At 41.4% G+C, this 26,816-nt stretch overlaps 1 protein-coding gene across 2 annotated transcripts in view; it reads right to left on the bottom strand.

Moving 5' to 3' along the window:
- The window catches only part of cdh8 (cadherin 8), a 119,175-nt gene extending 92,612 nt beyond the window's left edge, over positions 1-26,563 (bottom strand). For both annotated transcript variants that reach the window (XM_067400606.1, XM_067400607.1), the window contains exon 1: positions 26,306-26,563. In XM_067400606.1, coding sequence (XP_067256707.1) covers positions 26,306-26,563 — 258 coding nt within the window. The remainder of the gene's footprint in view (positions 1-26,305) is intronic.
- Between the last annotated feature and the right edge of the window lie 253 nt (positions 26,564-26,816).

Here is a 26,816-nt window from a genome sequence, read left to right as displayed (position 1 = left end):
TAATGAACTTTAAGACAAGAACCAATACATGTGGAGAAGTGCGTCTCCAATCCTTTTCTCTGTCTCTTTTTCCATCATCTCTGTACCATGCAGGTGTAAGCTCACGTCTGCATGAGAGGCACAACAGAGGCCCTTGTTCTGTTCCTTACACTAAAATACTCCTCACACCCACACCCACTATATATATATATATATATATATATATATATATACACACACAAACACACACACACACACACACACACTACTGTGCAAAAGTCTTAGGGACGTTAGTATTTTCACCCCAAAGAATGGTTTTGAAACAATTATTTCATTCTCTTGCTGTAGTGTGTCAGTAGGAAATATCAGTTTACATTTCCAAACAATCATTTTGCCATTAATTTTTATAATCCAGTGATATTTTTGTATGCACAAGCAATCTGACAATAGCCAGTGCTCCACACTGAGATCGGATCTGATCTGATAAACTAAAACCAGAAGAACTGTGGCCTGCAAGAATACGACCTGCAAAACTACAGTACTGTGAAGAGTTTTAGGCACTTAAAAATGCTGTAAAGAGAGGATGCAGTAGAAATAGTGTCATAAATGGATTTTATTTATCAATTAACATCTATTAACTAAATCAAATCAATATTTGGTGTTATCACCGTTTTCGTTTAAAACCCATTGTCCAGGTGAACTTGCACATTGTTTTTCAGGTAGCTTTGGAGGCAGGTTTCTTAAAATGTCTTGAAGACATGGCTACAGTTCTTCTGGATTCAGTGTCTTAGTTTTTTTTTTCTTTTTTTTTTTCTGTTTCTTCATGTAATCCCAGATGGATTCAATGATGGTGAGATCAGATCTCTGTGTGGAGCACCGGCTGTTGTCAGACTGCTTGTGCATACAAAAATATCACTGGATTGTTACAATTAATAGTAAAATTAATGTTTTGAAATAGAAAATGATATTTCCTACTGACACACTACAGCCAAAAGACTTTTGCACAGTACTGCATATCTATCTATCTATCTATCTATCTATCTATCTATCTATCTATCTATCTATCTATCTATCTATCTATCTATCTATCTATCTATCTATCTATCTATCTATCTATCTATCTATCTATCTATCTATCTATCTATCTATCTATCTATCTATCTCCCCTCACCCAGGTCCTCACCGCCCCGCTCTGCACAGGCCTCGAACCTGGGTATATATATATACGCACACACACACATACAGACACAAGAAACTGACCCAGTACAAAGAAAGTCATCATTCTTTGAGTGTAATTCCAGAGGCCAGCCTATACAGGCCTGATATCCATTAAGGATTCATGATTCATCTGGATCTCATATTATAACGGCTTGAATTTTTCATGCAACCCCTCAATGCCAAGAAGAGGAGAAGAGGAATTGAAATTAGATGAAATGTTGTCTGCAAAACTCACCCAGCACATTAGCATGTTAAAACCTTGTACTATTACAACAAGACCTGTGACAAGATTTGCTTCATTTTGTTGGATGTAATCAGTATTTTTTAGGATAGCTGGACTAGAATGGATCATGTTTGGACATTGTCAGGATGAAGATGTGAGAAAAGTCATTTGCGACTGATATGTGTGTGAGCGAGCACGTGTATGTGTGCATATTGGCATATGGCCTGATTATATGCAGCGTTATGAGACTATTTTATGGTAAAATATTGAATTATTTCCTTTAATACAAACCTACATGCATTTTTTTTTTTTTTTTCTTCTTTTGCGGAACACAAAAGAAGATATTTTGATGAATGCTAAACCATTTCGGTAGAATATACATCAGTGGTTCTCAAACTTTATGAGTCCAAGAACAGTCCTAGCCCAAGATTTGATTTCAAAACAAATTAATTAATGGGCCTAGTTTCTGTAAATAAATAAAATAATTACATTTATTTAAAAGCTGCATGTTCTTCAGGGTTCCCACTCTTCTTAACCAATTAATTTACATGACTCTTTCAGTCACTCATGATTTAGTAGATACAGATTAATAATTAGGATTTTTAAAAATGTTTTTACTCACAATTTTAAATTAATAATATTAATAATATTTTATTTTTATTTAGTTCCGGCCCTTGATTCTGATTGGTTGAATCCGTTGTAAAATTCACGAAAACATACAGCTGACCACATTACATAAGTATCGCTGCGGCACTAAATGTGTATGTTGTTGCGTCTGTCTTGACAACCACTCTTAGCAATGTAAACATATGTTTGTTCTCAACTATGGAGTCAAATTAATGTCTTAATGTTTTGCACAAAAATAAAGTTTTGCAAAACAAACAAAAAAAAAAAAGAATTGAGCAATAAAAAAAATGTTTTGCAAGCAAAAATAAAGAATTGCAAAGGAAAAATAAAGTATTGAGCAGAAGAAAAAAATTGCAAGCAAAAATAAATTGCAAAATAAAATAAAGTAGTGCAAAAATAAAAATATAATCAATTATAAAAATCAGTGACAGCTGTAATCCTATTTTATCTTTGCCACATATTTTTCATGCTCAAACTTACTAAATCATTTGTAACGCTCATTTTATTCTGCGTTTCAGTCAAGCGTGCACTCACGATACCGGTTTTTCTTTGCTCTTCACTTTTCTGTGCGGTTCTCTTTATGGTACTGGTTTGACGTGGGGGTGGAGTCAAGAAATGGGGGTACGCCCCCGCAAAATGCATTGGAGGGGAACGTAATCGGCGACAGGTGAAATAATTCTTTGACATGGTTAAAAATAATGAATGGTTTGTTTTGTTGGTTTGTTTAGCATATGTTGTCGCAGATTACGACCCCCTCCAATGCATTTCTTATAGTAATATGACCCGTTGCGCTGTGTCTCACTGCCTGTATCCACCTTTATGTCCTTAAACATTCGTTTTTTTGGGTCGACAGCTTATAAAAACTTATTTCTGTGTTTTTTAGCTTGTTAGCTGTACACCTTGTCACACGGCAGCTTTTAGGCATTGTTCTGTTTTTTTGTAATAAGTCAGAAAAGACAAGAAGGCAGCCTCACGCAATACAAAGTCAATGTGACGGTTGGATTGTTTTCCCCCCGGTGGGCGTGGTTTTCAGATTATAATAAATGCGCTCTGTATCTATAGGTGCATTCACTCGGCCTCGTAATTCCTGTAGTTACGAGATTCCTGCTTGTAAAAAGCGTTCACATCCTCATAGAGCTCGTAGTTACAGCTTGTAAACTGGGAATTTTCTGAAAGCTCCCAGATGTACCACGTGGCTGTTGTACCACCTGACCGCTGTAGATTCATTAAGGCGTTGATAGTGGTGCCATAGAAATGCATAATTCCCAGTCAAAGGACGTGAACAGCTCCGAATATAACGTCACGTGTTGTCATCTCAATATTGCAGCATAAGCTTGATCTGTTCTATTGCGATCTGTGTCTCCTGCCGATGACGTGTTTCGCAGGGGCATGCCCCCGTTTCTTGACTCCACCCCCACGTCAAACCAGTGCCATAAAGCCGAGTTCCGACTGCACGATTTTAGCCCCGATTTTGGCTCGCCGACAGGTTTTGAGAAATCGCCGACAAATGCCCGAAATCACAGGCAAATCGGTGCTCGTTCATGCGAGTGACAATCACGCAGTGTGAATGAGCAAAGACGCGACCTGAGAGAATCGCCGACAAGTCGCCGACACCCATGAGATATTTGGCATGCTAAATATCTGGACCTGTCAGCGATTCAAAATCCTGCTGTGTGAAAAGTGTTCTGACTGAAAACTACATCGGCGATGACCGACAGCCAATGAGAGAGCAAGATACAGAGCAGCGGGGAGTTCGGGGAGGAGTTATAGACCACAATATCAGCAAGCATGGCTTCGTTTCAGATAAACGTTACAATTCTATCCAACAGAAACAAAGCACTAACATTTGCTTGACCATCCGCAACAGCAGCACATTGAAAAGTTATTTATTTACCTCCAACTCTCATTGCAGAACACACAATCCACAGTGTCCCCAACCATTTCCTCATCCATATTCTTCTTTTCTTTTTCTTGTTTTCGCTGCAAATCAGCACACAGGCAATTCATATTGCAAGCTTCTTGCGGGCTACCGTTTTTAATAATAATAATAATAAATCCGGTCTTGCATGCGTGATATCGCGTTGTTTCCTTGTCACATCTTGCGTGTGTTTGGTTGTGAAACGTAGTTTGCGTGCCAGACAGAGTTGTCAGCGATTCTTCCTATTGTAAAGTCATGCAGTGTGAAACCTTCTGTCGCCGATCTTTCGTGCAGTTTGAACACAGCAGCGACTGAATGCTGGCCAAGATAGTCATGCAGTGTGAAAAGAACAGTGACCCGACTACTTTGAAAATCGTGCAGTCTGAACTCAGCTTAAAGAGAAGCACAAAGAAAAGTGCAGTGCAAAGGAAAACGTACTCGGTTACTAACGTAACCTCGGTTCCCTGAGATACGGAACGAGTACTGCGTATGGGGAAAAGTCTCCCTTTTTCCCCGTCACTGAAGCCTTTTTCAATAACGCAGTGTAACTGCATCATCATTGGTTCACTCATAGACAAGTTGTTGAACCAATGACGGCACGGCATAGCTGCGCGACCTATGGCGAGAGAGTGCGCGAACTTTCCCGCCGAAATGGGCGGGGCAAAGGGCTATATAAGCAGGCGTTTCGCCATAGGATTTCAGGCCAAACGACTGAAGCGACGACACTGAAGCCGCAGCCTCGTGGCACGGCAAGTAACGCAGTACTCGTTCCGTATCTCAGGGAACCGAGGTTACGTTAGTAACCGAGTACGTTCCCTTTCGATACTTCACTCGTACTGTGTATGGGGAACGAATTCAACCGCGCCGTGCCACGGCAGGGAATGACATAACTTGCTTTGGACACCGAAGGGGGACCAAGAGAGCAAGTAGGAAGGCAAAGCCGTCGTAAACCCTTGTTACACTACAAGGAGGAGATAACTCCTTACCGGTGAGAGGTGGAACTTGAAGAGGCCACCTAGTTACACAGAGAGGACCCGGGCTTGTAAGGCCGGAACGTCCAGATGATAAAATCTGATAAAAGTGGATGGCGAGGACCAGCCGGCCGCCTCACAGATGTCTTTAATGGAAACTCCATTAGACCAAGCCCAGGAGGAAGCCATTCCTCTAGTGGAATGGGCCCTAACTCCTAAGGGGCAAGAGGGAGGGAGGGAGGGAGGAAGAGCAGAGAGCGAAATGACCTGAGCTCTAAACGGAGTAGAGAGCACTTTGGGAACGTAGCCGTGTCTAGGTTTCAGCACGACTTTAGAGTCGTTAGGCCCAAATTCGAGGCACGCAGGGCTCACAGAGAGGGCCTGCAAGTCGCTAACGCGTTTGACCGATGCTAGTGCAAGTAGCAGAGCGGTTTTCAGGGTTAACGGCCTGAGGTCAGCTGAACTCAGCGGCTCAAATGGGGTACCTTTGAGAGCCCTAAGGACCAAGGAAAGGTCCCAAGTGGGAACAGTAAGGGGACGAGGAGGATTTAACCGCCTAGAACCCCTTAGGAAATGAACCACAAGGCTGTTTCGACCCACTGACAGGCCAGCGATAGGAGCATGAAACGCTGAGATGGCTGCTACGTATACCTTGAGCGTTGAGGGGGCGCGCCCCAGATCCAAACGCTCCTGTAAGAAGGACAGTATCGGAGATACGTCACATTCTACGGGGTCTATATTGCGTGTGGAACACCAATCAACAAAGACCGACCATTTCTGGGTGTACAGGCGTCTCGTGGACGGGGCTCTCGCCTGAGATATGGTCTCTAGTACGTCCCTGGGAAGGTTAGTCGGCTCCCATCGAGGGACCAGAGATGTAGAGCCCAGAGCTCTGGCTGTGGGTGCCAGATTGTTTTGTTCGCCTGAGAGAAGAGGTTCCGCCTCACGGGAATGGGCCATGGGGCTCTCGTGGAGAGCCTGAACAGCTCTGAGGACCAAGTCTGGCTCCTCCAGAGCGGGGCCACTAGGAGGACTCTGTGTCTGTCTTCCCTGACTCGCCTGATGACCTGCGGGATCAGTGCGATCGGGGGAAATGCGTAAAGGAGTGTGCTGGGCCAGGTGTGGGCCAGCGCATCGACTTCCTTTGAGAAATATTTTGGGCAATGAGAGTTGTCTTCTGAGGCGAAGAGGTCTATCTCTGCTCTCCCGAAGAGCTCCCAAATCCTGAGAACCATCTGGGGATGGAGCATCCACTCGTCTGAGGGGACGTTGCTCCGTGATAACATATCTGCACCCAGGTTGGTTTTGCCAGGTATATGAGTCGCCCTGAGCGACCGAAGCTTTGGTGTTGCCCACTCCAGAAGACGTTTCGCCAGAGCGCATAGGCGGCTGGACGAAAGACCGCCCTTGTGATTTATATATGACACCACAGTCATGCTGTCCGATTGGACTAAGACGTGGCGTCCCGTCAAGTGAGCCTGGAAAGCTTGCAGGGCTTTCATCACTGCCAACATTTCGAGGCAGTTGATATGGAGATGGCTCTCCTCGTGGGACCACGAGCCGATGGCCGGTCTGCCCTCGCACAGAGCCCCCCAACCTGAGTTGGATGCGTCCGTCGAGAGCACCGTCCTTCGTGACACCGCCTGTAGGGGTACCCCAAGACTGAACCAAGCTGGGTTCATCCAAGGTTTCAGGGCTAAAAGACAGGCCCGATTGACCTTGAGACACAAGCGGCCGTGCCGCCAGGCATCCGAAGAAGGCCGAGCTTTAGAACCGGGGAGGCGGAAGCCATCAGCCCTAAGAGCCTCTGGAAGAGCTTCAGAGGAAGATAGGCTTTGTTCTTGACGGAAGCCGCGAGCTGCTGTACCGCCAGGGCGCGCTCTGGCGAGACTACTGCCGTCATGCGGACTGAGTCGAAGACTGCCCCCATAAACGAAATGTGTTGGCTGGGGAGCAGTGAGCTCTTGGCTAGCCCCTGAGACCCAGGCATTGTAGATGGCTGAGGAGCACGGATCTGTGGTGTTCCAGCTCGACTCGCGAATGGGTCAAAATGAGCCAATCGTCGAGATAATTCAGAACCCGGATTCCCATCTGTCTCAGAGGGGAAAGCGCCGCGTTCATGCACTTGGTGAAAGTGCGAGGAGCCAGAGACATCCCGAAGGGCAGGACCGTGTATTGGTATGCCACTCCCTCGAATGCGAATCTCAAGAATCGTCTGTGAAGGGGGGCTATCTGGATGTGAAAATATGCATCTTTCAGATCCAGCGAGCAGAACCAGTCCTCGTGACAAATCTGTGCGAGGATCTTCTTCAGCGTCAGCATTTTGAACTTCCGTCTCATGAGGGAGCGATTCAAAAGTCTGAGATCTAGGATGGCCTGAGGCCGCCATCCTTTTTGGGGACCAGAAAGTAACGGCTGTAAAAGCCTGACTCGCTTTCTGAAGGGGGAACTATTTCTATAGCCCCTTTCTTCAGTAAGGTCATGACCTCGGCCCGGAGGACGGGGCGTCGTCCGGGTTCACCAAGGTTTGAAGCACCCCTCCGAAGCGAGGGGGCCATCACGCAAATTGGAGCGAGTAGCCCTGCTTTATGATCCCGAGGATCCAACTTGACACGTCAGGGAAGGCCTGCCAGGCCTCGGCCGAGTGGCAAGGGGTTGAATGATGTCGGGTGACAGGCCGCTGGGAAGGGGGCCGTGCACCGAAGGAGGTGGAAGAGGAAATTTGCTCTCTTTTTGAGGAAGTAAAATAGTGTTCGCCGTGAAAACGGCGTTTTGTTTGGGCGCAACAAGTGTGGGCCCAGCTACACAGAGCACAGAGCATTTCTCCCACGCCCAGATTTAAACGAGGCGGAGGGGAGAATGCACGAGGGAGCTTTTGGGGTGGTCCAGTCGTAACGAGACATTCCCCGACCCTCTTCCTTCCTGCTTTTGGATCAGGACGTCTTCGGAGTCACCGGGTCCAGCACAATCTTGGGCCGGGGTCCCTGGCGTCTCAGGAAGGAGGATTGGCGCTTAGCAGGACGAGGGCGCTGACGATGCTCCTTAGGCGGTGCTGCTTGAGAGGTGGATGGGGCAGGCTTGGTCTGCTGAGCGGGCGCAGTCCTGGGGCGGCTAGGAGCAGACGCAGAGCTGGAGCGCTTGGGCAGAAAGTGTCTCATGGCCTGAGACGACTTCTGCGCTGCTGTGAAGCGCTCAGTGAAACTATCCACCGCTGGCCCAAAGAGACCGGAAGGGAAGACCGGGGCGTCCAGAAAGGCCGTCTTATCCAGGTCCTTGATTTCCGTGAGGTTGAGCCAAAGATGGCACTCAAGCACAACCAGGCTGGCCATGGAATGTCCGATGGCCTGGGCAGTAGATCGGTGGCGCTGCGGAGATCCTTGAAGGCAGGTGCATAAGTGCCGGACTCGTCCAAGGAGCGGAGGAGTTTGGCCTGGAACACCTGGAAGATCGCCATGGTGTGAAGCGCTGAAGCAGCTTGGCCAGCAGAGGTGTAGGCACTTCCAGCCAGTGTAGAAGTGGTTCTGCAGGGCTTGGAAGGCAGGGCTCTCTTGGTTTTCCACCCCACAGCCGCGGGAGGACAAAGGTGAGCTGCCACCGCTTCATCTAGGGGCGGCAAGTGCTCATAGCCCTTTTCTTCTGCGCCGTCGACAGCAGTGAGGGCAGAACGGTGCGTTGTGTGGAGGCGGGCGGAGTACGGAGCGCGCCACGACTTCGTAAGCTCCTCGTGCACCTCGGGAAAAAATGGAGCGGAATGCTGGCGAGGGGCTTGGCAGCGGCCTGGCAGGAACCAATCATCCAGGCGGCTGCGTGATGGCTCCTCCGGCGGGGCCCAGTCGAGGTCTAGCTCTTCCACTGCTCTGGATAGGATGCGGAAGAGCTCGGCATCCACCCTGGCCGTGTTCAATGGGCTCCAGAGGAGGCGGGGGAGCAGGTTCATCCGGCTCGCCAGCCCATCCTTCCGCTTCAGAAGCCGCAAGAGACATGGAGTCGTCGGGCTCTTCGTCAGATCCTCCAAACGAGACGAGGTCGCTCGCATCTGCAGAGGGACGCTGCTCTGGTCGGGAGAACAAGACGGGAGATTGTTCTCTAGTGGGAGAAGGCGAGGCACGCGGGGGCTGGGCCGGCGTGAGCTCACACGACTCCGGGCGCTGAGTCGCTCTACCCCGCTGTCTCTTCCTGGCCGGCTTACGGGAGGAAGGAGACGGGAGGGCGCGAGCGGCGAGAAGCGCAGAGAACCGAGGCTCATGCTCTCGCAGTGCGGGCATGAGGCTCCAGCGAGCGCGCCGTCGGCGTGGGACTTGCCCAGGCACGCGACGCACTCGCTGTGTCCGTCGTCATCGTGCAGAGGGGCTCTGCACGTGCCACAAGAGTTGCGCGGCATTTGCAGCAACGCCGCCGCCGTTATAACGCCGATTGGGGGGGCTCTTTTAGAGCGGCGAGGGCCGCGGAAGCTCTTTTAGAGCGGTAGGTAGCACAAGAAAGCTTGATTTCAAACTGAATTGAATTTACAAAAAAAGACAAGAAAACAGTAATAAAACAGGAACAAAAACAAATTACCTCAATTCAGTTGAGGTATATGAAATATAACACTGAATTTTTATATGCCCTGTATCTGAAAGGGTTAGTTCACCTAAAAATGAAAATTCTGTCATTAATTACTCACTCTCGTGTTGTTCCAAATTCATAAGACCTTCGTTCATCTTCAGAACACAAATTCAGATCTTTTTGATGAAATCTGAGCGCTTTCTGACCCCCCATAGAATGCAACGTTATTACCTCTTTTTATGGCCCAGAAAGGTAGTAAAGACATAGTTAAAACAGTCATGTGACAACAATGGGTCAACCCTAATGTTATGAAGCGACCGGAATACTTTTTGTGCACAAAATAAACAAAAAAAAAACACTTTATTCAACAATTTATTCTCTTCCATGTCAGTCTCTGACACTGTTGACGTAGTAAACAGTTATTGGTCGGATTCTGTGTCAGCGTCACATGCATGCGCTGTGGTGCTCACACGAACACCGTCAGAGAGCAACACGGAGGGAGTAAATTGTTTAATAAAGTCGTTATTTTAGTTTTTTTGCACACAAAAAGTATTCTGGTCGCTTTATAACATTAAGGTTGAACCACTGTAGTCACATGGGCTATTTTAACAATGTCTTTACTATCTTTCTGGGCCTGCAAAAGTTGCAATTGCGTTGCAGTCTGGGGTCAGAAAGCGGATTTTATCAAAAATATCTTCATTTGTGTTCTGAAGATGAATGAAGGTCTTACGGGTTTGAAATGACATGAGGGTGAGTAATTAATGACAAAAAATTCATTTTTTGGTTAAACTAACCCTTTTAAGAGCCATATAATGTTATTTAGATAAAAAGCATCAGAATGGTTTGACCTATAATGTTTGTATAGTGATGCAGTTACACAGACTAGGTTATTCATTATGTAAAAATCATATAAATGCCCCATTCTGAAACATACATCTAGGCTACATTGTAAAGAAATTAAAGATCCACTTTTGTTTGTTGAGACTGTAGCATTTTCATCGGCCAGGCATGGAAGTCTATTATGATTGTTTGATAACTTTTGACAACGTTTATTTTAAGAGCACGGAGAGATTCGCGATTGCACACTACACAGAGCGCGCGCTCAGTGGAGAGGCAGTTCACTCGTGTCGTTTTCGGCCATTACATGAATGTGCTCTCGCGATACAATAATGCGCTCTCCACAAACCTGCGGGTATGATAAAAATTATGCGCAATACCTGCAATCTTGCGCTGTAACTGAAACGAGTGACAGGAGGAGGAGGCGTCGGGGATATGAGAGATGAGAACGCGCCGCTGGTAAAATTTCAGGGTTTTCATTGGTCCGTTTACGATCGGATAACTTTATTGGCTACCGATATGCTCAAAGCAGAGCCATATGGTTTCAATATTAATTCAAATTGTTGGCGTACTCAGTAACGGAATGTGATTTTAGAAGTAGCGAAGTAGATTTCTAAGCTTAATTTGTACTTAAGTACAAGTAAAATTACAGATTAAAAAATGTACTCAAAAAAGTACAAAAACACGAAAAAACTACTTAATTACAGTAACGTGAGTAGTTGTAATTCGTTACTTCCACCTCTGCTAACAATGCGCCTTAGCTGTTATACATTTACTGTCAACCAAGGCTTATTGGGGTTTATTGCTTTAATAGAGCTTTGCATAAACAGTAAAATGTGTATTAATGATAAAAATGAACATGACATTTTATGATTTTATTAAGTAAGCGTTAATTTATTTGAAATCATTGTAAGTCATCTTGATGTGCACTTGGAAATTTGCTAAGGTGCCCTAGAGGGCCCCAGACCCCTGGTTGGGAAGCGCTGATGTACATACTGTACAATCTGCATAAAATCTGAAAAATATACTGTGTGTTTATAGAGACTTTTAAATGCTGCACAAAGGTGGCCTAATTTACACAGAATCACAATGGCGTGAAACAATATATCACATGCTAGAATGTTGATTATTGATTCACGTGCACAAGCATGTCACACAAGGTCTTTGCTAAGTCACTGGGTTGTTTTCTAGCTCTCTCAAGCAGTATAATTAAACAAAAATTGTTAATTTGCAATAAAGGTCAGTGCCACACTTCGCTGGCTCTCGCAGGTGTGTCACTGAGACAACCGGGGACAATCAATTCTCCATGGTTACTTTTTGTTCTTCTCAAAATGGATGGCAAGCAATAACTGACACCAACAACAGGAGGTCAGACAATGGCAGAATGCACCGGAAGAAGGGGTTTACTTCCTCTTTTGTTGTTATTTTGGAGCTCGGGCAGGCAGCTGTGAATGGTGGCTGTTTTTAAAGATCTCGAAATAGGCCTCTCCTCCCACCCGCTCCTATTGTCTACACCTCGCCTACCCACGTTTGCTCCCAGTTAACCATGCAGCCAACTACACATCAAAAAGCACAATAGCGACATCCATTCTCAACAAGATTACTCTATCTTCCTAGTTTGGCTCCTAGGCTTCCATGGGCTGTGGGAGCCTGGGATAAGCCTTTCTGCCTGCAGTTCCCCTGATGCAGGGTGCTGTCTGCAGAAGCGAGCTGCTTAGTCCTGCCAAGCATCCACTGACTCACTGGATGATGACTTAGCAGCCTACAATGACTATACCAGTAAGCAATTAGAAGGTTTAAATAATTATAATCAAGTGTTTAAGTAATCAGGATTGAATAATTGCAATCCAAAATGATGAAGAAATTAGCTTAGCTGCCAGAGCTTAAACTAAACCACATGATTTTTCTTGAGGTTTCTCAGCAAGAGTGCAGTAAGTGCAGTTCGGATTTGTTCTGGTCCGATATAATCCACCAGAACTGAAGGGTAAAAAAAATAAATAAATAAAAATAAATAAAAAATAAATAAATAATAATAATAATAATAATAATAATAATAATATATATATATATATATATATATATATATATATATATATATATATATATATATATATATATATAATAATTTTGTGACATTCTCATTGAATTACAGCAGAGCTATAACTAGTGTTTTTTTCCCTGTCATTTCCTTTCATTTTTTCATTGAAAAATTCACTTAAAATGTAGTCATTATTTCTTCAAGCGTTATTCGTTAATTATAGTCAATTTTATTCTGACAGATATTACATATAATTTGCCTATGAAAATAACATTTTAGCAGGCAATGTCCTGTAACAGATCAAAGGCTTTTTCTTTTTTTATTTTTTTTTTATGTATAGACATTAAATTATATATAAAATATACTAAAGATATATCAACATAAAATGCAGCCTATAAGTGTTGCTGAAATGAAAACATATTAAGTTCAATGGATACTTTTATTCAGCAATGATGCATTAATCAAAAGTGACAAACATGTATAATGTTACAAAAGATGTATATTTCAAATAAATGCTGTTCTATTGAACTTTCTATTCATCAACGAATCCTGAACAAAAACGTATCAGTTTCTACAAAAATATCAAGTAGCAGCATTGAACATTAATAACATAAATAACAATTTTCAATATTGAAAACATTGATTTATTGAGGAGCAAATCATATTAGTATGATTTCTGAAGGATCACGTGACTTTTAAAGACTTAGTTCACCCAAAAATTTAAATTCTGTTATTAATTACTCACCCTCATGTTGTTCTATACCCGTAAGACCTTCGTTCATCTTCGGAACACAAATTAAGATATTTTTGATAAAATCCAATGGCTCAGTGAGGCCTGCATCGCCAGCAAGATAATTAACACTTTAAGATTCAATAAAAAAAAAAAAAAAATATTGCACAACCACCAAATAAGTGGTGATGTGCATTAAGCATGTTATGTAAATCACCATTAAACAAAAGAAGAAGAAGAAGAAGAAGAAGAAGGAAGTAGAATGGCATGCTTTTTCTTGGCGTCTGTTTCCATAGTGAATCATTGATTCTTTGCTCTGTCGAGAATGTGTTAGAGGATTAGTTCACATTCATATGAAAATTAGCCCAAGCTTTACTCACCCTCAAGCCATCGTAGATGTATATGACTTTCTTGTTCCTGATGAACAAAATCGAAGAAATATTAATAAATATCCTGACGCATCCGGGCTTTATAATGGCAGTGATAGGGTTCAGTGAGTATGAGCTAAAGAAAAAGCTTCCATCCATCATGTGTGCTCCACACGGCTCCGGAGGGTTAATAAAGTGAAGTGATGCGTTTGTGTAAAAAAAAAAAAAGTCCATAATTTAAACAAGTTATGAAGTCAAGTATCGAGCTTCCACTAGACCTCCGGAGATGTGTGGAGCACATATTTATGATGGGTGCATGTGGATGGAAGCACTTTCTTCAGCTCATACTCATTTAACCATATCACTGCCATTATAAAGCTTGGATGTGTCAGGATAGTTATTAATATTTCTGCAATTATGTTTAAGAAAGTCATATACATCTAGGATGGCTTGAGCGTGAGTAAAGCTTGGGCTAATTTTCATTTCAAAGTGAACTAATCCCTTAACCGGGAACATACTCTGAATTACTCCAGGATGCGTTTCTAGAACCAGCATACCTTGAGTAAGCAAGGTGTGTGACGGTAAGTTAACCTTGCTTTCTGGAATACCACCCAGATTAACATTGACCCCAGTTCCTTTGTGTCACTACTGCTGACCAAAATGCTGCTATTCCATAACTCAAAATATACCGTAAAAAATTCACACATTCAAAATGCTCATTCCAGCAATGCGTTCTCACTGTACACAGATAAATAAATAAATAAATAAATAAGAACAAAGTAAATAAATAATCACTCATGTTACCTTCGGTCATGGTTTATATAGTGAGTTGACTACAGTAAACACGGTATGATGCAGAGGTTCTTGCAGCACTAAGTGAAAGGGCCGTACAGCACGCTTTAGCAGTGAAAGATTGAGCCCAGGCGACACAGTAAAGGTTAACTACTTAATTCCAGTGATTAGTCCACACAGAGTTCAAGGCTTTCTGCCAAAAGCCTTCATTTAGCAGCTACATGCACCACCTCCACAAGTTATTTCAACAGCCAAAACCTAGAGACTGCTGGCAAACAAAGGTAACATCAGGTATGTGAAGTACCCAGGTGGGTATAGGCCGTCTCCACCATCCTGTTTAAAGCCAGATCACAATCAGTGTCTAATATATCCTCTAAAGAAGGCTATACTTGACCTAAGATGTTTTGTTCATTTAATCAAACAGCAGAAATGAGATAGAATCCACCATAGCCTTTGAGGTTAAAGCAAAGCATGAAAAAGCATGTGACAATTTAGCCCACAGAGAAAGACGGTTATAAAAGGTTCGTCGATGTATGGATTTTCTTCCTCGCCTGTAAGAACCAAGGAGGGCGGCCTTTGTACAGATGATATCTTTTCACTTAATGAACAGAGATGAGCAGAAAAGATGGCTGTGGATATTCAGTACTACGCACTGCCATTACCTGACAGCGTGAATGAAATTGTCTTCATGTACAGTTGACTGCATCTGGCTTTTTTCCACCCGTGTAATCTCACTCTTTCTCACCGGCGTGACTACAGGATCGTGCTTGCTCCTGCCTCTTCCACGCTGCATGAAAAAACGTTTACACAGCGTTCATTGTGGATTCCCACAACGTTCTGCGGAGGACAGATGAGGACGGCATGCAGATTCCTCATCCCAAGCCCCGGCGTCACTTCGGCAGAGGATTCAGAGCAGAGGGACAAAGTGTGCCTATGTTTGTTTGTGTTCTTGTTACCACCGAGGGATGTGGGATTTACACCTCAAACAACTCTCGTCGCGGCCAGACCCTATAAGTCACTGCAAAGGTGCTCTGCTGTTGTCACACCTCTGCCATACTGGCTCATTACACCTCCTGGAGCTGTATATCATGTGGGTGTGTGTGTGTGTGTGTGTGTGTGTGTGTGTGTGTGTGTGTGTGAGAGAGTGATAGAGAGAGAGAGAGAGAGAGAGTGTTCCAGTTCGCATAGATCCGTGGATACAACTAATTTTTCTGTATTATGCGGATCAGACAAGTAATTTCACTTAAAAAAAAAAAAAAAAAAAAAAAAAGACCAAGCTTCTGCGCACATACACACTCAAACATGCAAACCTATAGACTAAAAATGTAAATGAACGACAAGGATGCATTAAAGGTATTCGGTTTTTCAGTAGGGAAGGTGTCATTTAAGTGGCCCCTAAAGTAATAATTAACAATTTTTACAACGGAAGTGATTCAATTAAAAAACATCTTTTGCTCGATAATACATTTCCTATTGTCACTGTGAAGTTGCTATGAAACAATATGTATTGTGAAAAGCGCTATATAAATGAAGATGACTTGACTTGAGAATGAGAGCAGAGATGCTGCGAGGGGTATTAAGACATGGCAATCGGAGAGAGAAATAAAATGCCAGCAGTTATTTATTTAAATGCTGAGCAGTATACATATTTAATGATTCAAGAGCACCTGATAAAAGGCCTTTTGTCTGTAATTGCGGCTATACAGTGACCTCTGTGTTGTAATGGAAATATGCTCAGCTCAAGAAATGCTCTTATGTCAAGTTAAGACACTTCACACACATGTAGCAATCACATGCACACACACACATACAAGCAGACCTTGTTAATGGGGACGAAGACAACAACACAGAGCTATAGACAAGCTGCCGGGCTGGTCCGAGAGGTGTTAATGTGATCCCAGAGCTCAGCTGGACGCTGTGCAGGGTCCTGGTGTTTTATTACAGCACTGTGCGGAGGGAGAGAGAGAGACACTGGGACAGACCGAGAGACAACAGACTGTGCTTACCTAGCAATGATATAATGGCTTTAAAGGCCTGCAGGACCCACAGCTCTTGGGTGAAATAACACATTGAATAGGAGGCATGAAATAGAAAGAACAGAACAAAAGGTGCTGAAATTAATGGTGAAGCAATGAGAATGAGAGGAGCACTGAATTGTGCCTTAGGATTCTTGGATGTTTATTGATAATCTTGCATTGATATGTAAACCACTTCAATATATTAATTTTAACAATAAAACAGAGCAGGAGTTGAAGCCATGGGTCAGTGTTTAAAGGGGTGGTTCAATGCGATTTCACTTTTTTTTTAACTTTAGTTAGTGTTTAATGTTGCTGCTTGAGCATAAACAGTATCTGCAAAGTTACAGCACTGAAAATCCAATGCACATGGAGATATTGTCTTTTAACGTTATGGCAGTTTAATGCCTACAAAAATGACCGGTTTGGACTACAACAAGCTTCTTCCTGGGTTGGTGACATCATAAACCCTGCAAAACACGCCCCAGGGAACACGCAACAAAGTAGGCGAGGCCATGTTGCGCAGCATAATGGAAGCGGAAGAGTTGTGTACACCGAACGCGAGCGCCACGACGCGACGCGACGCGTCAAAAGATAATACAACCCATTATAATCTGTGATATTTTCTACACTGGATGCGCCGCTGAAGACAGCTTCCAGAATCTACATGAGTTCAATGCTGGATTTGAACAAAGGCTTTTACTGAAAGATGGAGCAGTTCCCACTTTAAAAGCAGAAGCTGCTGTTTATTGCCATCAAGCTGTAAGTACGTCTTATTTTTTGTACATGTCTTTTAAACCTATAGTTCTTTTGCTATTTTTGGTTGCATCAAGGACATATACAAAGAGCAACTCGTTTTTGCTTCACTAGCCAGTTAGCTAAATTCTAGTGCATACTTCTCCAACAAACACCAACAAACTTCTATGTTCATAGACAAACAGTTGTTCATACTATAAATTATACGCTATCTTTAGAAAAACGTGACTACTCAGTCATGTATTCAGCTACAGAAAAGCTTTAATCAGGATAAAACTGTATATTGAAAGCTAACAAACAGCAGTGACAGCATCTTAACACTTTGTCACAAATTGAAGAAAAAAAACAAAACATTCATAAACATCCTTTAAAAGCCGCAATTGCAGATTGACCCTCTTCATCTGGGTCTGGTTCGGTCTCAGTTTGATACAGCAATATAGGTGCCATTATTTACATTTCCACTGAAGCACATGTAACGGCTCTGGTAATGGTAAGGGGCGTGGCGTTTCCTGACACTTCAGCGAATCACGATACACTGGGCGAGCTACCAACCTGCTAACCAATCTTAGCACATTGCGTATTTCGGAGGGAGTGGCTTCATAGAAGCAGGAAGTCAAACGAGCCGTTCATATGACATTGGAAACAGAGGTGTAGAATAAAAGTAAAATATATGAAAAATACAGCGTTTTCAAAAAAACGAAGCATTAAAACATGTTAAACTGTGCCCCAAAAAAATAATCAAGCCATAGGAAAAAAACCACTGAACCACCCCTTTAAGCTCACGCACAGGCTTTCATTCATTTATTCGTGTCTAGGCTTTAATTTCATCATTGTCCAATCCTGCTGCCCTCATTATTTCAAGCTTGATCTGATTATTTTTTTTATTTATTTTTTTTAGTATTTGTACACATTGTACACATTTGGGTATACACTGAAATACTGGACATATTGACCGCATCTATGAGTATTTATGTCTAAAAATATACCAATATATATATATATATATATATATATATATATATATAAACACTACCGTTTGCAAGTTTCGGGTTAGTACATTTTTTTAAAATAATTTTACAATAGATTTCTAGTTCAAAATATATGCTGTTTTTGTACTACTTTTTCCACTAAAATAAGTTACACAACTGTTTTCAACATTGATAATAAGAATAAATGTTTCTTGAGCACCAAATCAGCATATTGAAAGTGAAATGTGAAAAAGTGAAAGTGACGTGACATGTAGCCAAGTATGGCGTTCCATACTCGGAATTTGTGCTCTGTATTTTACCCGTCCAAGTGCACACACACAGCAGTGAGTACTGAACACACACACACACACACACACACCGCAAACACACCCGCAGAAGTGGGCAGCCATTTTTTGCACCCGGGGAATGGTTGGGGGTTAGCTACCTTGCTCAAGGGCACCTCAGTTGTGGGTAAAGAGTAGAAGAGAGCTGTTCATTCACTCCCCACCTACATTTCCTGCTAGTACTGAGACTCAAACCCATGTCCGTCTCTCTAACCATTAAGCCACAACTGCCAATATTAGAATGATTTCTGTAGGATCATGTGACACTGAAGACTGGAGTAATGGCTGCTAAAAAAATCAGGTTTGCCATTACAAGAATAAAATATATTAATATAGATAACAGTTATGCTAATAATATTTCATTATATTATAGTTTAAGTTTGTGTATTATGATCATATAATATAATAATGAACCTATTAATTCTATAAATTCAATATTCTATGAACCTAAAATTATTTGTAAAAATGTATACTTCTAAAGTTAATTATACTTATAATTTTTCATTCTGTCAAAATGCTATTATTTACATTTCAGTGTCTATGCAAACATACCTGTGATTACTGAGATCACATTGTCATTAGCTGGAGCTATCCATAAAAGTGGTACAAAGTTAAAAAAAGAATGAAGTTCATTCATCTCTCCTTCGGCATCACCAATGACACAATTCCAATCCCAGGTCAGATCAGAAGCAGATGGATGCAGTGACCACTGGTGATGATCAGCATCTCATTACTTCGGTTACCGATCAGTCCACTAATACCCTCGTTAGTGCCCACTCGCCGGCCCTTCCATCACACGCAGCTGCTCGATATCTATTAGAACCTGCACTGCCTCCTTCCTAACCTGAGCAAATGCAGATTAATGCACAAGACCACCTCAGATCAGAATGTGCGTTGGCAGGGGTAAATCGTGAGGGGATCAGGAGGTGGACCTTTGATCTGCTAAAAAGCCCCTTGTCTGATAGCAGCAAGGAATAATTTGTGTGATGCACCAAAAGCATGTGATGGAATTGAAGGACCGTTGAAGGATCATACAGTACGTCACAGCAGTATCCTGGACCCGCTGGTTATAATCTTGTAACCAGTTCTTAATTTGAGCCGGATCCTGCTGGATCCAATTCCGGAAAATGTCAGATTTTAGATATTTGCATTTGAACGATGCAGAAATAACAAGTGCATTACAGGGTGACAGTGCCTGCATGTGAGAGATGGAGTGTGACAGAGTGAGCACAGGTTAATGCAGATGTATTTGGAGGTTATGTTTTGAAAAATTAAAAATACAAATAAGAAAATTATTGAAATACAAATAAGTTCATATCGCCAAAATGTCAAAAAGACAGTCAAGCATATTTTTATTTTCTATATCCTCAAGTAAAGCTGATGGTGTTTCTGATCAAAATAGATCCCGAAGATGGAACTGCTAATACTGATCAGGATAGAGGGAGACACGAGCAATGGGAGTTAGATCAGTCCAAATTAGAAATCGATGTAATGGAAGAGGCAAAGATTTCAAAGGTGGGAGAGAATATCACTGATCAACTAAATAATATTTGGTTTCAACATAGCTATATACATGTAGTTAGGGTTATGTAGAAACCTATGAATGATGTTCTTATAGTTGTGCCATCACCATTTAGTGACTTCATTGTATGTTCCGGAAAAGTTGAAGTTGTATGGTCAGTTTCGGTCAAAGCATCTTTTAATTGCTGCTTTTGATCCGACAATTATTCACTGCTTGTAACACACATAATCAGACATTAAAGAGAGAAGCTAGTTGAAACAGTGTCATAATTTACTCACCCTCATGTCGTTCCAAACCTGTATGACTTTCTTTTCTTTTCTGTGGAACATAAAAGAACACAATTTTGAAAAATGTCTCAGTGTTTGTTTGTTTTTTGTTTTTGTTTTTTTGCTGTTGTTTTTGTCCATACAATGGAAGACAATGGTAACCAAAACTATTCTTCAATTTTTCAAAATATCTTCAGTGTTCCACAGAAAATAGAAAGTCATACAGGTTTAAAACCACATGAAGATGTGAAAATGATGACAGTTTTCATCTTTGATTGAACAATCCCTTCAATATTAATAATAAATATAAAAAAAAGTACCACAAAGAGCCAAAAAGGAGTAAACAGACATCTAACATCTATAATCGACTAGACTAGCATGTGCAAAATTTGAGTGTACTGAAAATTACTAGACTATTCCTCATACTACATCTGAAAACTAACCAGAATATATAGTTTCAAGTGTGAATATCTATTTTAATTGCCTCACACAAAACACAAAACAAGCAAATCCATGATTATTTCATCTTCAAAAGCACTCACTATTTTTGTATGCATTTGTTTCCAAAAGAACTGATTAAAACACACTGCACGCACACACAAATCTCTGTGACCTTACTCTCACAAGTGTAAAATCATCCAATCAGGTTAGAAATTAATAGATTGATAAAGTGCTTTCCAGGTCTGCAATATGCATCAGACGGAAAATGCACAGTATGTGGGCGGTTCGTAGGCAAGTAGTCTGAGGCTAGGCGACTGGTAAACAGGTTTAGTTACCTAAAAGTGAGAAGCTGTATATTTTTCAGAGCACATGAAACATGGAGCAAAACAGCTGAGAGTTAGAGCTGTAACTCTCCAGAGTGGATCAGTGGGAGGAATATAGATAATTCATGAGGTGTCAAGAAGGTTGAACAGGGCAAGTACTGCTCTGTGGTCTAACTTGCACCACTCAGTACAGACTGTGACCAGGAGCGACTGAACCAGAGAACTGCTGCATGTGTGCATATATTACGGTTGTAGCAATATAATAAAGGTCATACTTTTTCCGATCAACCATGGCTTCATCTAGAAATCTTCTGAAACAATCATTGAGATATTGTTTTCCACAGAGATACTCTCTCCTCGAAAAATAAGGAGTTTTTGCTTTCTCGGTATAACAGTTGGGACAGTTTCAGTGGATTCTCTGCAATGTGTCACAGTAGCAAAGAAACAAAGTGGCAGTTAACAGCAAATCCCATCACAACCAGCACAGAGAACATGAATCGATTGTCCGTTTCAGGGATTCACTGCTCCTTACATTCAAACTGTCACAATATTTTTCTTTTCCCCTTAGCTATAGGGCACACTTCCAAATGCCACTAATTTTTTTTTTTTTTTTTAGAAACCAGCATTTCTACGACATCCCTCAACTGTAAAACGGCTATTTTATTTTGGAATTGGAGAAGTGTAGCGTTAACGTGGGCCAACATTAGATTTATATCCCTTCTCAGCTCCAGTCATTGTGCTCAGTGAAACTAATCCAGTCTGGCTTTCATTACAAAATGACAGAGCGCTACTAATTAATATTTGATAGCGAAGTTATTCATATTTAATATTGTAATGTAATTAATAATAACATAATGAATATTTCAAGGTTAAGTTGTAGGCCTGCATTTAATGAAGCATTGGTTAATAATACTGAGCTCACACACTTATTTACATGGATGCATTATTAGTTAATTAGTGTTGAATGGAAGAAAAAAAGAAAAAAAGAAAGGAGATAGATAATGATATGGGTTTAAACCCAAAATGGAGTCATGCCGGTATGTAGGCCAAATCTGTGCTGGTAAATGTCCCTTTAATTTCCTCCCCTCCCCCTTAAATAAATATGTTCCAAAAGCATAGAATGAGCAGTTATTCTGGCTTTAATGCTGAAATCAGCTTCACAGTACACTGGACATCAGCATACAGAAGACATATGTCAAATCAACTGGTGTTTGCTTGAGCAAAACACAATTTCTTATACATAGACTGTTTCAATAATCAAAGTAACAGGGAAATGTCCACAGTCTGGCTGATGCACACTATCTATCTAGTGTTGTCATGCCCCCTGTAAAGCAAACAAATGTCCACAGACACATATCCATTTTCTTTTGTGAATAAATAATCAATGCCATTATCTTGTATTCATTCCCAGTAATCTTGTTCTTTAGCTCAGATTGCTAAATACAAATCGCATATTATCTATTCTCTTTATGCTACAAACACACATAATCCCATCACAGATAAGAGCACATTATGGTAAGAAAAGACATCACACAACAGTGCTATTAATTTGTGTCGAGTACATCTGCACTCCAAAGAAAAATATGATGTCCATTGTGATTAGCCATCAAAACACGCTCCAGTCAAAAGAGGGGAAACAAAGCCTTGTGTTAGACAGCATCTAACTGACATATGCTGTAATAAAACTGACAATACTTTAAGTAAACACATCCACATCGCTTTTTGCTGGGCTTGCAATTCATTCTGTTCTGCCCATCACTGTTATGAGTGTTATATATATATATATATATATATATATATATATAAACAATAAAATATATATATATATATATATATATATATATATATATATATGTCAAACATTAAAATAATATAGCGGTTATTTTGTTTCAAGTCAAAATCATTTATTTACGGTAAAAAATTAAAAGTCATAGCAAAAATATTTGTGAGTACATATGCAGGAGACCGGGGCTAGTTGATACACTCGGTTGCAGTGTTATTTCTCATTAAAGTTTTGACTGAATAGTCCAAAATAGATAACAGACCATTTTTGCAAATTTATCCTACAAACCAAATTTTAAATGTTACAAATTTTGGAAATTATTTTTGATTTCAAATACATTATCTTTTACATTTGTTATTACATGTAACTGTTTATTGTTGCTGAAAAGTCTATAATAGGCTGTTTAATGGCAGGTTGTGAAAACTAAGCTCGTGTAGTGTACTAATGTGTACTACACAGTGTATACCAAATTTAGGCCACATCCACATGAAGCCAGAGCTTTCCTGATCTGATCCTTTTTTTTTGTCCTCGTCTCAAGAACTATCTGCACACACGAAACCACGGAAACCGACTCAAAACAATGTAGTATACATGCCAGATCAGTATGTGGCACTGTAATTATGCCACAGAGATACACTAAAAACTGAGAATAAGACTTGGGCCATGCGTGTATACAAACTTTAGTAAAGTTTAGAAATAAAGTTTTACTTTAGTAAAGCTAATAAGCTCGGTAGCTTTTGCGCCATGAACACGAGCATGTAGTCCGCTATTGTTGTTGTTGTTGTTGTTGTTGCTGTTACGTGACATAGCGGTGTCTGACTAGGGTCAAGACGTGGGGTGATGACATCATCATTTCCCAAAATATACAAATTGGCTGTACACATGAAAATGTAAAGGTGTCATTTTCAGATTTATCTACTCTGGGACCCGGTATGGTTTAATGGTTTTAGGCTCCCAAAAAGCCAAATCCATCTGGACGAAATGCCTATACGATACAAAATTTTAGTGTATACATCTAAACGCATCTCCGTGTGGATGGGCTCTTACGCTAAAATAGGTACAGTTTGCGGTCAGAACGTTTTTTTTTTTGTTTTTTTTTTGGAAAGAATATTTATTGAACAACGAGTGAGCTGCCTTGCCAGCCAGTGACTCAGACCACTGCGACCACCGAGACCACGAGGCCGCGTGAAACACTGAGTAGCATGCTGTCATGTACCGTAGCTAACTCTTCCTCTCCCTTCCTCGGTCGCTCTGTTGTCTCTCTTAGCCCTGCCATGCCCACTTCTACACGTATGCTAATCGTCTCCTCCGACTGGCAGCTGGTGCTCAAGGGGAGTTCGGGCACTGACAAGACAGGAGCCGGGTGTATAATTAAACATCAGACCAGCACGTAATAAAAGCTAAAAGATGAAATGAGTGTAATCTCGGCCTGAGGTTCCTCGATAATCAGCCCACAACCACATGCCTGGCAGAGATGGCAGGAAAAGGGAAGAGAAAAAAAAAAAAAAAAAACATGCTGATTTGAATGACCCATTTGAATCACACACCTCCCACTCTTTATTTGATTCATTTTTTAATTAGAGAGACAGAGTGAGGGAGGACTGCAGATCTTAGGTGATGGAGTGAGGCGGTGAAAGAGAGAGGAGTGGTGTTCAATCTCTTCCAACAGCATGGCTTCCTATCTTGCTGCAACATGGAACTTATCTGAGCTTTGCAAGCCATTCTCATGAGCACTTAACCTTGCGCTTTGTAAAAAAAAAAAAAAAAAAAAAAACTGCACTAAAAATGAGGCTCAATCAATACTAGCCCAACCAAGGAAGCCTAGTACAGTCTGAACTCCTTATGTCCAACCATTCACCACCACTCTTCATACACTGTCCTCCTACAGACAATCATTCAATACAGCACAACACATTAGAGAAGAGCAGAACAGCACATCATCGTCATCGCTCCCAGCTGTCTCCATCACACACAGAAAGCCCTACAGCATTGTGGATATGTCAGCCTTGAAAGCGTCATATTCATTTGCCCTTATACCTTGGAGATCATCACAGGAAGCCCATTTGCTGTGTTTGTTTATGCATTTCTGCTGATCAAAAGCTACAGCAGAATCCAACAAAGGATGTTTAATTGCAGCTCTTGAAAAATTGATGCTCCTCTTAAGGACTTTTTTGTGTCACGCCAATATTGGGAAAACACAGGTGTAAAGGCCACATGAGAGCGCATGTTTTATTCACATGTCTGAGTGACAGGAGGGGGCAAGCAGAAACAGCAAAGAATTCAAGTGAGAGGCCGTAATTAGCTGAGGTCCTGCCAAATTTTGGACACACAAAGGATGGCATTTTCCACCTCACTGATGGTGGGGATGGTGTTTAATTGGTGCAGTGAAGCTAATGCAACCTTGCAGAAAACTTTTCTTAGTTACTTTTTTTTTTAATTAGAAAAAAAAAAAAAACAACAACAACAAATATATATATTATATACAACAAATACAGTCAAACCAAGTTTTATTCAGACACCTTGAACATTTCATTCATTAATACAATTTATTCACTACAGTTTAAAAAAAGTGTAATAAAATATGACGAGATCTCAGAGTTAAACTGTGTCAGAAAAAATAATCTTAATTATGGCAGATGACACTTAAGCAAAATATGGTCAGATCAAAGTGTCTGAATCATTTTTGGTTCCACATTTTTTATCAATTTTACCGGTAGTCCACTGTATGAAGAATTTTTGGGTATAATTTATTTTGCTATCCTCACTTACATAAATGAACTATAGTGTCCTGCACCCACTAGTGAAAATATATAAAAAAATATCCAAAATGTCTGAATATTTTTTTGGTTCGACTGTATATACTATTGAACTTAGTTGTATGCAATTTAAAAAGCATATATATATATATATATATATATATATATATATATATATATATATATATATATATATATATATATATATATAAACAAGATATATGTCTTAAGAGATTTTTCTATTAACAGCTAATTACTAAGAAAGGTCAGATCAACCTTATAAAAAAAATGAAAGATTCATGTTGGTTGAAGAAAAAAATATAGATATTTTGAGGAACGAGCATTGTCTTGTTGGCTGTGGTAAAGTGCTAGTGGTTGGACAAGCATAGTGCCAGGTTGGGCTCCCGAGGTTCACGCTTGCAGTGATCTGTGAACAAGCTGCTTTGGCCTGCTCATACTATAGTCCTCTCAGGACCTAGAGCTCTCTGCACATGTCCGGTGCCAGGTCACTCTCTTCTCCCGTAATTATCTCCATACCACCTCACCTGTCTGCATTCACACATATGCATTCAGCGCATTGCACATTACACCTGTAAAATTCTATTTGGGGCTCCCTTCATACAATATGCGTTGCAGAACTTTCTCAGAGTCTGTGAAATACAACACCATGCATAAATTAGCATCCAGAGCTGTATTTTTCCTTGGCCTAATTGAACTGTTAAAGATCGAAACTGTGCGAGAGTCAGCGATGCCAACCTTGCCCTCTTCTTCACGACAATTATTGCTCCTTCACTAAATGTCAAACGAAAAGGCATTGAGGCAGCAGAATTAATGTTTCCACATGATAAGTAAGCTTAATATTCAGCCGACAATTAGACTACTCACCCTGCCAACCAGAATTGGATCGGGTCCAGAGAACTCCTCCAACACAAACATTTGATTCCAAACCCATCCTCTCTTGGCACGACTGAGGATTCTTTGTCCTTCGCTTGGCCGGTTTCGCGGGATCATGGCTGATACCGTTTGTAAACTTTGTGACTGATTGTTTAACGGAGCCATGGAAGAGCACGGCACACAAGTAATCCAGACTAGCAGAAGAGAAGTCCATAGATCTCGCTGCATCTCCTCTCCTCGTTTTAGCATTTTTGTAATATTTTCTCTTTGCCTTTTTTTTTGCTTCCCCTCCAAAAGTCAGGGGTTGACCAGCTGACAGACAGCTGAATGGTTACTCTTTTGTTCTACGTATCCCCCAGCTTGAGTTCATGTTGTGAGGATGGTCACGGATGCACTCTGATCTGTCTCCAGAACGCAGAGAAGGAAGGCGCGCTGCAAAATGTGACATCCATTAGTTGGTTCATCAATGTAAGAGATCTAGAGGGGAGAGACAAAAGCAGAC

The sequence above is a fragment of the Chanodichthys erythropterus genome, chromosome 11 (assembly GCF_024489055.1).
Source record: "Chanodichthys erythropterus isolate Z2021 chromosome 11, ASM2448905v1, whole genome shotgun sequence".
In the NCBI taxonomy this organism is placed as follows: domain Eukaryota; kingdom Metazoa; phylum Chordata; class Actinopteri; order Cypriniformes; family Xenocyprididae; genus Chanodichthys; species Chanodichthys erythropterus.
This window is presented reverse-complemented; position numbering and strand designations above follow the sequence as displayed.